Below are 14407 nucleotides of genomic sequence, written 5' to 3'. Positions count from 1 at the left end.
GCTAAAAAAACGGATAGCCAGGTACTCGGGGTAAGTACCCCTACAACATGTTTGAAGCACATAAAAATACACGATTTACAGTATGGAGGGTTCCCTAATAAGATTAAACAGTGATTCTGGTTGTGTGTGTTTGTCTCAGTAATATGAAGACAGCTATTCTTTACATGTGTACAAAATACACTGCACACCTGCCTGTGCTATAAAAAAACAGCACGCTCAGTCAAGGGTTAAATATTCACAATGTCAAATTCTGCACTTCACAAAATGAAAACAGCACCGTATCCTATGATTACATCAACAAATCACAACTGGAATTGGGCAACTCTTGCAGATCTAGATCTTCACCTAGATTTACACAGATACTCCACACGTACGGTGTGTGGCAGAGGGTACCCCTGTACTACTACTACTACTACTACTACTACTAGTCACGTCCTTCCCCGTTCCACTCGCAAACAGAACGAGGGAAAAACGACTGTCTATATGCCTCTGTGTGACCCTTAATTTCACATATCTTATCATTGTGGTCCTTATGCACAATGTATGTTGGCGGCAGTAGAATCATTTGGCAGTCAGCTTCAAATGCCAGATCTCTCAATGTTCTTAATAGTGTTCTTCGAAAAGAATTTTGTCTTCCCTTCAGGGATTCCCATTTGAGTTCTCAAAGCAACACCACAGCACTTACGTGTTGTTCGAATCTGCCGGTAAGAAACCTAGCAGCCCGAGTGTAACAATTTGTAGGGATACAAAATGGAATGATAACATAGGCCCACTTGCGTGTGAGGCAGGTGGCAGAATGGTCCATCAGTAGGATACTCAGAATTACTGTCAGTCTGCAGAGGTATTTTCTTACAAAACACTCATTCAACCCATCCTCAAAATATTGCTGAAGTGTGTGGGACCTGTACGAAATGAGACTAACAGGGGATACTGGACACATAATCGTAAGTGTGTTTGGGGTGTGGTAGACTATCATGGAGATGCTGAAAGAACTGAACTGGCATTCTCTTGAATTCAGATTCAAACTATTCCATGCTAGCCATCTTTCAAAGTTTTAACATAGGAATCTAGGGATGTACTACAGTCCCCTAACTATCACGCCACAGGGATTGTAAAGACAAGACCAGACTAATTACCAAGGACATACAAGCATTTTAAGTAGTCATTCTTCCTGTGCTCCAGATGTGAACAAAATGGAAAGAAGCTCTAATAACTGGTACATGGGAAGTACCGTATTTACTCGAATCTAAGCCGCACCTGAAAAATGAGACTCGAAATCAAGGGAAAAAAAATTTCCCAAACCTAAGCCGCACCTGAAATTTGAGATTCGAACTTCAGGGGGAGACAAAAGTTTAAGGCTGCGCCTCTAAATCGAAACAATGTTGGTCCATTGTAATATGAGACACAATTTAGGTCAAACGAATGACGATACAGCTACAGTAGTTTGGTTCGAGTCGTAAGCTTAGCAGTTAAGCTTCACCGGGTAGCCATTGAGCCATTGCTTGCGTCAGGCGGTCCGTCCATATTTATACGAGTATCCTTCCTTTTTCACGTGCTTTGTCTGGTTTGAATCGATTGCTTATTTTTCTTTGATCTGATAAGTGCCGTTTTCTTTGTTATAGGTGTTTACGTCACTCTAAGCTGAAAATGCATTACTGTACTGTGTCATGCACTGTTTGTCGCATTCTGACAATGAGTGTTTACGGCCTGTCGCCGCTCGCGACATGGCTTGCTTTTGTGCGCGCTACCGCTGCTTACAATTTAAAAAAAAAAAAAAGGAGAGAGGAATTGTCTCATTAGCGAAACAATGGCAAGAGACTGCTGTTTGTTGTTACTTACACTGCTGCTTTCTTTGATAATGATCAACAAGAACCAAATAATAGACTGCGTATGATAGAAGATGTTCTGAACAAGAGTTTAGCGAAAACTTTTCTCTGTTTGAAAATCTTTGCAGACGCCTCATTAGTACATTACATTCTGCACAGAAATTAGAGTCATCTTAGATTTAAAAATCTAGTCAGTTGCTGTGCTTCATTTCTGACTGTATCACTATTAGGCATAAGAATAATACGAATATAAACATGAAATGATATGTTCATTCTTCCGCATTTGCTGTTTTCTCACTAGTTTCGTGGTTTATTAGGCAGACAGTATTTAAATGAGACAGCAGCAAACACAAAAGAATACGTGGCAAAATGTTTATATTCGTATTATTCTTATGGTGAAGAGAATACTGCATGTGATTCACAATCCATAAAAGTTCCTGTCAGCAACCGTCTCTTCTCACAGGTAGGAAAAAATTTAGAACGTAAGAGTTGGCCATATTGACAAACATCCCAAATAGTCTTGCCAGTCGGATTTTCATAGTACATTGAAATGTTGCTACATTTGAAGAGGAACAATATGGAATTTGTATTTACTTCGTTGGATAATGTATGAAAATGCAATGGTCAAAACTCGGGGCGGAGAAAAAAAGCTCGTCTTACACCTTTTTTTTTAAATTTATTTACTCACGCAGAGGTTTTGGCACCAGTATTTATCTTTGTGCCTGCAAAGCATGCCTGTGTAGCGCTACATATATTAGACATTTAGACGGCAGAAGTTAGTTGTGGCGGCACCTATCAACATTTTTCAGAACTTCTGCTTACTTTGCACTCGATTCTAAGCCGCAGGCGGTTTTTTGGATTACAAAAACCGGAAAAAACGTGCGGCTTAGATTCGAGTAAATACGGTAGCCTCTACTATGTACTTCACAGTGGTCTGTTGTTAAGGAGCTCCCCAGCCTTTGGAGCACAAAATTCCACCACGCCTATCATATGTTGTGGTCTTGCATTGCACACTAGCATCTCCGGTTATACGGAGATCGCCACCACTTTAGTGTACAGCTGACCGGCCCCAGTGCTCAACACGCGTGACGACCCACTGCGGGGTATGTAAATTTCATGTATTGGTATATGTGGACATTCAAGTTACGTTAGACTTTTCATTGCTCTTTTCTTTTGATTTCTTAGATGTGCCATTGTAAATGGGGTCCCTAGTTATCTGATGTTCATTCTCGGTTCTGACTAGTTTGTTATTGATAAGTGTCTTAAACATGGCTTACACCCTTATAAAATTTTTTAATACATTGAGACCTTCATCTGCATTCAATCTGCACATGGATGCAGATGTATACCCAACAGCTTAATTAACTTCTCACTTCCCAATTTTTAATCTTGCATAACTTTTTCCATCTGGGATTTTTTATCTTTGTGGTAATAGGGCTGATTAATGGGTTAGGTTTTCCAGATAGATGCTACACTGATGGTGTCTTATTTTATGCTTCTTGTATTACATTTTAATCATGATTATTACATTAACTACAGTTCTTTTTGCCACAATGCCTCATCCCCGCACTATTCACCCCAGTGCTTTGCCGGTTATTGATTGTTTACTTCTACATCTAAGTTTACACCTAGACTGCAAACCACTATGAAATGCATGGCAGAGGGTACGTACAACTGTACCAGTTATTAGGGTTGCTTCTCATTCCACTCACTTGTGGAGTGTGGTAAGAATGATTGTTTGAATGCCTCTATGTGTACAGTAATTATTCCAATCTTATCCTCACAATAACTATGTGAGTAATACATAGGGGTTGTAGTATATTCCTAGAGTCATCATTTAAAGCCGGTTCTTGAAACTCTGCTAGTAGAATTTTTTGCAATAGTTTACGCCAATCTTCAAGAGACCACCAGCTCAGTTTCTTCAGTATCTCTGTGACACTCTCCCGTGGATCAAACAAACCTGTGACCATTCATGCTGCCCTTCACTGTAGATGTTCAATATCCCCAGTTAGTCCTATTTGGTGTGGGCCCCACACACTTCAGAAGTATTCTACAGTGATTTGTAAGCAATCTTCTTTATAGACTGAATGCATTTCCCAAATATTATACCAACAATCTGAACTCTCCCACCTGTTTTACCCACAACAGCCTATGTTATCATTCCATTTCATATCCTCATAAAGTGTTACAACAAGGTGTTTTGTATGGTTGGCCAATTATACTATGTAGTTTCATTTAGTGAAGTGGACAATTTTACATTTTTGAACCTTTAAAGCGAGTTGTCAATCTCTGCACCACTTTGGAAACTTACCAAGATCTGACTGAATATTTATGCACCTCCCTTCAGACAGTAAATCATTATAGATAACTTCATCATCTGCAAAAAGTCTATGATTACTATTAAAAATATCTGCAGGCCATTAATATATGACATGAACAGCAAGAGTCCCAAAACACTTTATAACACTCTATCCAAGATAACACGCTGCGTCCTATCTGCCAAAAAGTCCTCAATCCAGTCAAAAATTTCACTCGATACCCAATATGATCGTACTTTTGATAATAAGCAAAGGTATAGTACTGGGTCAAATGCTTTTTTGATCTCAAGAAATTGGGTTTCACTTGATTGGCATTTTCAGAATCCATGCTGGTTAGCATTGAGGAGGTCATTCTGTTCAAGATAGTTCGTTATGTTTGCTCTCACAATTTGTTCTAAGAGTCTACAACAAATTGATGTCAAGGTTATTGGACAGTAGTTTGGTGGAACACTTTCGCTACTGTTCTTGTAGACGTGTGTGACCTGTGCTTTTTTCCAAGTACTGGACACAGCTTTTCGTTCAAGGGATCTAAAATAAATTACAGCTAGAAGAGGGGCTAACTCAGCTGCAAATTCAGCATATAATCTCACAGGGATTCCATTGGGCCCTGAAGTGTCGTTCAGTTTTAACACTGCTGACATTAATAGTTATTTCACTCATCTTTTCAGTGGTACAAGGATTAAATTGGGCAATTATCTTGGGTTTTTAATTGTAAAGGAACATTTGAAAACAGAATTAATCATTTCAACTTGTGCTTTGCTACCCTCAATTTCAGTTCCTGTCTCATTCGCTAGGGACTGGGCACTTAACTTTGGTGCCACTAACAGTGTTTACATATGACCAGAATTTCTTTGGGTTTTGTGAGAGATCATTTGACAATATTCTGCTATGGTAGTCACTGAAGGCTTTTATGCACCCTCTTGACAGCCAAATGTGTTTCATTCAGCATCTTTCTATCTGCAGCTCTACACTTTTTTTTTACTTCTACTATGCAGGGGTCTCTGTTTCTTTAGATTTTTTTTACAGTGAATGTATACCATGGAGTGTCCCTTCCACTATGTACTGTACTACTGGGTACATATATATCCTGTGCATGGCCAATTATTTTTTAAACTTGAGCCATAGGTCCTCTACATTCCCCTGTCCTGTGCTGAAAGTTTCAAGTTACTCACTGAAATATGACACTACTGACTTTTTATCTAGTTTACTGAACATATGTCTTTCTGCTTGCTTTAGTTGTTCTCTGTACTTTGGTAATCACTGTTGCCACAATCACATTATGATTACTGATACCAGTTTCAATGAGACATCCTCAGAGAGGTCAGGTTATTTATGGCCATCATGAGTGGGATTCTGAACTATCTGCTCTAGGTATTTTTCAGAGAAGGTGTTTAATAAAATTTCACAGGATGTCTTATCTTGCCCATCACTAACAAAATTGTAATTTTCCCAATTGATTGTTGGGTGATTAAAGTCTCCACCGGTGTTTACAATATGATTGGGGGAACTTTTGTACAAGTGAACTGAGGTTTTCTCTTAAAGTTTTGTGTTACATCAGGAGATGAGTCTGGTGGGCTATAAAAAGGATCCAATTATCATTTTATACCCACCCCTCATACTGATTCTTGCCCAAACAATCTCTCATGCAGCTCCAATTATTATGTTGGTACATTTGAGTTTCTTGTCTACTGTGGCAAATACACCACCTCCATTTCCCATTTGCCTATCCTTTTGATGCGCACTTAATTTTTCCCCAAAAACCTCACTGCTATCAATTTCAGGCTTCAACCAGCTTTCTGTACGTAGTATTATGTGAGCTTCACAACTTACCCTCTTCATGGAGTTCCATTCTGTGACTATGAATATTGATTGCATTTCCATGTGCTAATCTGTGTGACAGTGCTATAAGTAGTTTTATTTAGATTTACTTTTATTGGCTGCCCTTAATCCAATTTTTAAAATATACAGATTACAAGGATGCTTTCTTTTCTATGAAGGACCATTCGAAGATACTGCTTTAATCATTGAAACGGGCCACGAATAAATTATCAATTAACAGTTGTTTGCAGTTTTTTTCAATTTCAATTTACAATGAATTTCAATGGCTTTGGCTACCTTTGTTATGAAGTTGTATGTAGTTCACAGTGTTTTGCAGAGCATGTATTTAGATGTAGATATGTTTTCATAAGTAATAAATAACCTGATAAAGTATAGATATCACGATTAAAAAGATAGCTATTTAACAATTTTCAATATTTATCATAAAACCAAACAGGGATCCAGATTCGGACACTTTCCTCTCTATATGACATGACATGACAACACACACACACACACACACACACATACACACAAAGAAAACTCCCTCCCTATCATCCCAATGTACCAGCCCACTACAGTTCTCATGATATATCCCCCCCCCCCCCCCCCCAATCAGTTAACCTTTAGCAAGTCAAATGCAGTGCACAGGCAACTAAATTGTAGCAGCAAGGTAATGTGCAATGAAATGCAAAAATGTCACATGCAAGTAAATGAAATCTTACAATGTGGACCAACTAACGCTTAGACAAAGGCTAACGAACACACGTACAGCTTAGGAAGAATAAGAGTTGCGCTAAATGACAGTTCTGTAATTTCCAACAAAGTAAACATTAAGATATGATGTGCTGCCAGTATACACCATGTTCCTCATCTAAATATGTATAGTTACAGAATTATTGTTGTTATTTTTCCACAGACCAGCAATGATGCCTAAAGGCAGCCACACAGGTAACTGCAAATGGGCTCGCACAATCGAACACTATGTTCAAGTATGCACAACTATATGTGGGATAATTTCAAGCATTATGATTGTTCAAGCTGCCTGATGCTTGATTGATTTTCATTTGTGCAAGTTCATGCAAGCACAGCAAACTACACATGCTTGAGCATGTGCACTTACAATGTTCAGGATAAATAGCAAAATGCTGGTCAAGGTTATTAGAGTACACAAAAACTAGCCTTGTTTTGAAAACATTAAACCAAAAACAAAAACATTAAAACATAAATTAGAATTACAGTAATTAAAAGATTTGAGAAGGAGAAAACTGCTGCAAAATTAAATGCCGATTATGGTATTGGAATGCAGACTGTTTGGGGCATTACAAAGAATAAGCAGAAAATACAGGATTTTGTCAGGAAATGAGATTTTAGTTCGGGACCATTTGCACGAGAAAGCCGAAGAGATCTCCATTTGATAGATTAGGTGATGCTGTTTTGCAATGGTTTAGTCAAAAACTAGCAAGAGATGTCCTACAGACAAAAGTGGTCTGTATTGGAAATAGCTGCTAACCAAAATTTGTCTAAAGAATGCATTTCAATTTTGTGTGCTAATGCTTCTGGGAACCACAAAGTTAAACTGCTAGTGATTGGAAAACCCCATAAACCCCATGCATTTAAGGATACCATAACTAAGGATCTCCCTCTGCATTATTACAACCAAAAAGAGGAGTGTGGATTGATAGTGAAATTTTCAAAAACAGGTTCCACACACATTTTGTACCCCAAGTTTTGTGATTTCAAGAAGAGAAGGGGTTTCCACAGAAGGATGTTCTATTGCTTGATAATGCCCCTTCACATCACAATGAGAAGATTCTCATCTGATGATCGTCTCATCATAACTAAGTTTTTTACCTCCTAACATGACTCCATTACACACCCAATACACCAATGTGTAACTGCTTCAGCAAAATGGCACTACTGCGCTGGTCTATAGTGTTATTGAGTTAGGTCATTATGAAAATCACAAAAAAACGTATACAATGAAAAGTTTCATGAGAAATTTCTATTGCTTCAGATGATGACTGTATACAAACCACTCCATCAATTTCTGGGATGCCTTATTTTTAGCAATGATAAATGACAATTTTAAAACAAAAGTGACTATATCTCAAAAGTGAAATCTACAGGTTTTTTATAAAAAGCTACAAAGCAACACTCTTAATGTTTATGATCACCAATTTTTTTCCAAAATAAACAAGTAGAATGTTTGTATGCTTGAAAATTCAATCATTTCCTAATTTTTTTTATCGAAATTACTTCATGTCGACTTGTAACATTTTGGCTTCTGCAGATGTGCACGCTATGAGGCAAGATGAGTGCTGCATCACTATTGCCTAGTGCGTCTTATCTGCACCAACTATCCCACATCTGGGCTTCTACCTGGTCCAGAGCTATCCGAACAGCCTGCTTTGCTCTGTGCCCAATATTTTTGTAGTGCTTTCTGTGATGTCTCCTGCAGTTGCTATAAGATTTTCACCCCTAAGATGAACATTATTGAGGTGTAAAAATTATTCTGTCTTTGATGATGCTATGCGAACGTATGGTTGTTACAAATCTGCAGAGTCGTAAAGATGGCCTTTTTTTTCTTTTTTCTTTTTTCAGTCCAATTTTGATAATCCCTTTTTAAAGTTCCAATCATTTTTAGATTTTTCGGACTTGGAAGAGCTATCATTTACTTCTCTTGTTGTCCACCAGCTGATGTAGGTGGCTTACGGCTATCTCTTTCAGAATCTGCTCAGGAGTTATCACTTAAGTTGGCATCGAATAATTCATTCTCAGTGCTGCTCTTTATAAGTATTTCCACAATCTGCACTTAATACAACCCTGACACCTTGTTATTTCCTTTATAGAACAGATGATTAGATCACAACAATGTAGCCATACACATCTCAGCTGCCAAAACTGAAAAGCTACTGAGATAGGCAGAACAATTTTCACTGTAATCTTAACCATACCGTGTAGTGACATGTCTACACTCATCACTAATGCTCAGGTCTCAGCAAGGGGGCGTAACGTGCAGCACCAAAGGAAAACCAAGAAGCTGAACTTAAACTTGTCAATAGCACTTAGGAATCAGTGGAGCATGACAAGTAAATGTATCAATGAGTTACGCACACTAAATCAAAACTGATGGCCAAACGCACCTTGAAGAATGGCAGATGCCGCTGTAGTGTGTCGTCTACAAGAGTGTCTCTGGTGTACGACAGCACCGTGTCCACCTTCACGCTGCCACTCTTCTCAATGATCTCTCGGAGCGGCTCGAGAGGATACCCCGTGATGCCGATGAACCTCGCTTTACCCACTGCCACAAACTCCTGCAGCACTGGAAGAGTCTCCCGGATAATTACATCTGGGTTCTGAACAAACTCCACATCGTGCACCTGGAAACGTGAGAGAGGAAAACTTTTTGAGTTACTCACTGACATCAAATGTAATGGAATGTTTCCACATTCGTGGATGAACACAATAACATAAACTAACTTCACGACAGACTAAAACTGTGTGCCACACCAGGACTGGAATCCGCAGCCTTTTCCTTTTGCAGACAAATGCTCCACTGACTGAGCTATCCGAGCACAACTCGCAACCTGCACTTGCAGCTTTATGAAATACTTTTGTAAAGTGGTGCTCCACATCTGTAATATGTTTAATGAGGTAAATGGTTATACACTCCATTGGTCATTGCATACATTTTGTTCAGATGTGCAGTTTTATTTCGCAGCATCACATTTTTCTGATAGTTTTGTACAACAAATTGTGCCATAAATCAAGCACTTTTCAGGGATTGTAAATGTGATGTGTCTATTAAACTGAGTGTTTCCACAGAACATAAGTGTAAATGCAAGAAAAAACCAAGTACGATACTTCAGCTGTACATTCACTAGTTTAGCACGATTTGCTGCCCAAAATTTTTGGGAAATGAGATGTCGGCAGATAAAGTTATTACTTTACAAAGTGTGGCGATTAAATAATGAGACTGTGCAACTCCCATTGTGTAGCCACACAGGAGGAGGCTGGTACTGGGATGCAGTTGCAGCTACCATTTGTTTCGTCTTTCTGCTGGCTTTAGTTTCGTTTTAAGCCTCGGTTTGAGAGGACATTTTTCTGTAGTAATACCACAACAGCAGCGAACTTAAAAATTGAACACCAAATTAATCTTAAATTCCTTGTGAAATTAAAGAGTCACAAATGGGGGAATGTTTTTATATGTTAAAGAAAGTGTTTGATGATAATGTGGACAAGTTTTTGAAAGGCAAAAACTGTTTTCAGTAGGGCGAGAAGAGACTGAAGGTGGTAAATGCCCCAGTCAATCTGCGAGTTCGAGAACTCAAGCAAACGTACAGAACATTAATGAGATTACACAAAACAACTGACATCTGACAAGTCCTTAATCAGGAATACTGCAAATAAGTCCTAATCAAGCTGAGGGAAAGAGTACAAAAGAAAAAACCAAATTTGTGGAAGAACGATTCACGTATTCTGTATCAGGACAAAATGCAGGCCCACAGTGCTGTGCCAGTGAAAGAGTCTTCAGGAGACAGGCACATTTCTGTACCTGAACATTCATCGCATTCCCCAGATCTGGCTCCCTTTGACTTTTATCTATTCTTAAAAGTGAAAAGTACATTGAAGGGACCACTATTTCAGTCTGCCAAAGAGATAAAAGCAAAAACGGCAGAGTTTTTGAAGAGGGTGTTAGTGATTGACCTTTTTCGTAGCACCCTCCATCGGTAATGCTGGAATTCAATATGGTGTTGGCCCATCCTTAGCCTTGATGACTGCTTCCATTCTTGCAGGCATACGTTCAGTCAGGTGCTGGAAGGTTTCTTGGGAAATGGCAGACTGCTCTTCAAGGAGTGCTGCATTGAGGAGAGGTATCGATGTCGGTCAGTGAGGCCCGGCACGAAGTCGGCATTCCAAAACATCCCAAAGGTGTTCTACAGGATTCAGGTCAGGACTCCGTGCAAGCCAGTTCATTACAGGGATGTTATTGTCGTGTAACCACTCTGTTACAGGCCGTGCTCGATCGTGTCAAAAGATGCAGTCGTCATCCCCAAATTGCCCTTCAACAGTGGGAAGCACGAAGGTACTTAAAACATCAATGTAGGCCTGTGCTGTGATAGTGCCATGCAAAACAACAAAGGGTGTAAGCCCTCTCCATGAAAAACACGACCGCACCATAACACTACCGCCTCTGAATTTTACAGTTGGCACTACACACGCTGGCAGGTGACATTCACCAGGCATTCACCATACCCACACCATGCCATTAGATTGCCACATTGTGTACCGTGATTGGTCACTCCACACAACGTTTTTCCACTGTTCAATCGTCCGATGTTTATGCTCCTTACAACAATTGAGGTGTTGTTTGGCATTTACTGGCGTGATGTGTGGCTTATGAGCAACCACTCGACCATGAAATCCAAGTTTTCTCACCTCTCGCATAACTGTCATAGTACTTGCAGTGAATCCTAATGCAGTTTGGAATTCCTATGTGATGATCTGGACAGATGTCTGCCTATTACACATTACGACCCTCTTCAACTGTCAGAGGTCTCTATCAGTCAACAATCGAACAATGTAAAATTCAGGATGGAATGTAACAATACCAGAGAAGGAGAGTTGCCACTCACCATATAGTGGAGATGCTGAGTCGCGATAGGCACAACAAAAAGATTCACACAATTATAGCTTTCAGCCATTAAGACCTTTGTCAGCAGTAGATACACACACACACACACACACACACACAGACACACGTTCATGCAAATGCAACTTGCACACACGTCTGCAGTCTCAGTGAGAGCTGAAACCACACTGCGAGCAGCAGCACCAGTGCATGATGGGAGTGGCGACTGGGTGGGGGTAAGGAGGAGGCTAGGGCGGGGAGGGGGGGGGGATAGTATGGTGGGAGTGGCGGACAGTGAAGTGTTGCGGGTTAGACAGACGGCAGGAGAAAAGGTGCGGAGGGGGGATGGGGTAAGTAGCGGAAAGGAGAGAAATTAAAAGACTGGGTGTGGCAGTGAAATGACAGCTGTGTAGTGCTGGAATGGGAACAGAGAGGGTGCTGGATGGGTGAGGACAGTGACTAACGAAGGTTGACGCCAGGAAGGTTACGGGAATGTAGGATGTTGCAGGGAAAGTTCTCACCTGTGCAATTCAGAAAAGCTGGTGTCGGTGGGAAGAATCCATATGGCACAGCCTGTGAAGCAGTCATTGTGATGAGGGATATCATGTTTGACAGCGTGTTCAGCAACAGGGTGGTCCACTTATTTTTTTGCCACAGTTTCTCGGTGGCTGTTTGTGCGGACATACAGCTTGTTGGTTGTCATGCCTACATAGAATGCAGCACAGTGTTTGCACCTTAGTTTGTAAATCACATGACTGGTTTAACAGGTAGCCCTGCCTTTGATGGGATAGGTAATGTTAGTGACCGGACTGGAGTAGGTGGTGGTAGGAGGATGTATGGGACAGGTCTTGCGTCTAGGTCTATTACAGGGGTATTAGCCTGAGGTAAGGGATTGGGAGCAGGGGTTGTGTAAGGATGGACGAGTATATTGTGTAGGGTTGGTGGACGGCGGAATACCACAGTAGGAGGGGTGGGAAGGATAGTGGGCAGGACATTCCTCATTTCGGGTCACGACGAGAGGTAATCGAAACCCTGGCAGAGAATGTAATTCAGTTGCTCCAGCCCCGGATGGTACTGAGGTATGAGGGGAATGCTACTCTGTGGCCAGACTGTGGGACTTTGGGAGGTCGTGGGAGACTGGAAAGATAAGGCACGGGAGATTTGTTTTTGTACAAGGAACCCTCATCTCAATGACTGCTTCCCAGCCTGTGCCATATGGATCCTTCCCACCAACAACAGCTTTTCTGAATTGTGCAGGTGGGAGCTTTCCCTGCAATACATCCTACGTTCCCGTAACCCTCCTGGCCTCAACCTTCGTTAGTCACTGTCCTCACCCATCCAGCACCCTCTCTGTTCCCATTCCAGCACTACACAGCTGTCATTTCACTGCCACACCCAGTCTTTTTATTTCTCTCCTTTCCGCTACTTACCCCATCCCCCCTCCGCACCTTTTCTCCTGCCGTCTCTCTAACCTGCAACACTTTACTGTCCGCCACTCCCACCATAATATCCCCCCCCCCTCCCCGTCCCAGCTTCCTCCTTACCCCCACCCAGTCACCACTCCCATCATGCACTGGTGCTGCTGCTCGCAGTGTGGTTTCAGTTCTCTGAGACTGCAGACGTGTGTGCAAGTTGCATTTGCATGAGCGTGTGTGTGTGTGTGTGTGTGTGTGTGTGTGTGTGTGTGTGTGTGTGTGTGTGTGTGTGTGTCTATTGCTGACAAAGGCCTTAATGGCTGAAAGCTATAATTGTGTGAATCTTTTTGTTGTGCCTATCGCAACTCAGCATCTCCACTATATGGTGAGTGGCAACTTTCCTTCTCTGGTATTGTTACAGCCAACAATCAAAGTACACTTTTGTGCTGTATGTGTTCCTTCTCATTTCCACTTCACTATCACATTGGAACCAGTGGACCTACGGATGTTTAGGAGTATGGAAATCTCGCGTACAGCCAATAACTTGATCACGTTTGAGGTCCGTGAGTTCCATGCAGTGCCCCATTCTGCTCTCTCACGACGTCTAAGGACTACTGAGGTCAGTGGTATGGAGTACCTGGCAGTAGGTGGCAGCACAATGCACCTAATTTGAAAAACGTATGTTTTTAGGGGTGTCTGGATACTTTTGATCACATAGTGTACATCATTGCTTTGAACAGTGGGAGATATGTATGCAGAGTGATGTATAAATACGAGAGTGGACTATGTTCATCTACATCTACATCTACATGATTACTCTGGAATTCACATTTAAGTGCTTGGCAGAGGGTTCATCGAACCACAATCATACTATCTATCTACCATTCTACTCCCGAAAAGCGCACGGGAAAGACGAACACCTAAACCTTTTTGTTCGAGCTCTGATTTCTCTTATTTTATTTTGATGATCATTCCTACCTATGTAAGTTGGGCTCAACAAAATATTTTCGCATTCGGAAGAGAAAGTTGCTGACTGAAATTTCGTAAATAGATCTTGCCGTGATGAAAAACGTCTTTGCTTTAATGATTTCCATCCCAACTCGCGTATCATATCTGCCACACTCTGTCCCCTATTACGTGATAATACAAAATGAGCTGCCCTTTTTTGCACCCTTTCAATATCCTCCGTCAATCCCACCTTGTAAGGATCCCACACCGTGCAGCAATATTCTAACAGAGGACGAACGAGTGTAGTGTAAGCCATCTCTTTAGTGGACTTGTTGGATCTTCTAAGTGTCCTGCCAATCAAATGCAACCTTTGACTCGCCTTCCCCACAATATTATCTATGTGGTCTTTCCAACTGAAGTTGTTCGTAATTTTAACACCCAGGTACT

At 41.0% G+C, this 14407-nt stretch overlaps 1 protein-coding gene across 3 annotated transcripts in view; it reads right to left on the bottom strand.

Annotated features, from left to right (window-relative positions):
- The window catches only part of LOC126427233 (uncharacterized), an 85841-nt gene that overhangs the window by 26669 nt on the left and 44765 nt on the right, over positions 1-14407 (bottom strand). For all 3 annotated transcript variants that reach the window (XM_050089470.1, XM_050089472.1, XM_050089471.1), the window contains one exon: positions 9109-9345. In XM_050089470.1, coding sequence (XP_049945427.1) covers positions 9109-9345 — 237 coding nt within the window. The remainder of the gene's footprint in view (positions 1-9108; positions 9346-14407) is intronic.

This window comes from Schistocerca serialis, chromosome 11, assembly GCF_023864345.2.
Source record: "Schistocerca serialis cubense isolate TAMUIC-IGC-003099 chromosome 11, iqSchSeri2.2, whole genome shotgun sequence".
Classification (NCBI taxonomy): domain Eukaryota; kingdom Metazoa; phylum Arthropoda; class Insecta; order Orthoptera; family Acrididae; genus Schistocerca; species Schistocerca serialis.
Note: the sequence above shows the minus strand (reverse complement) of the source record. Positions and strands in the feature narration are given on the sequence as shown.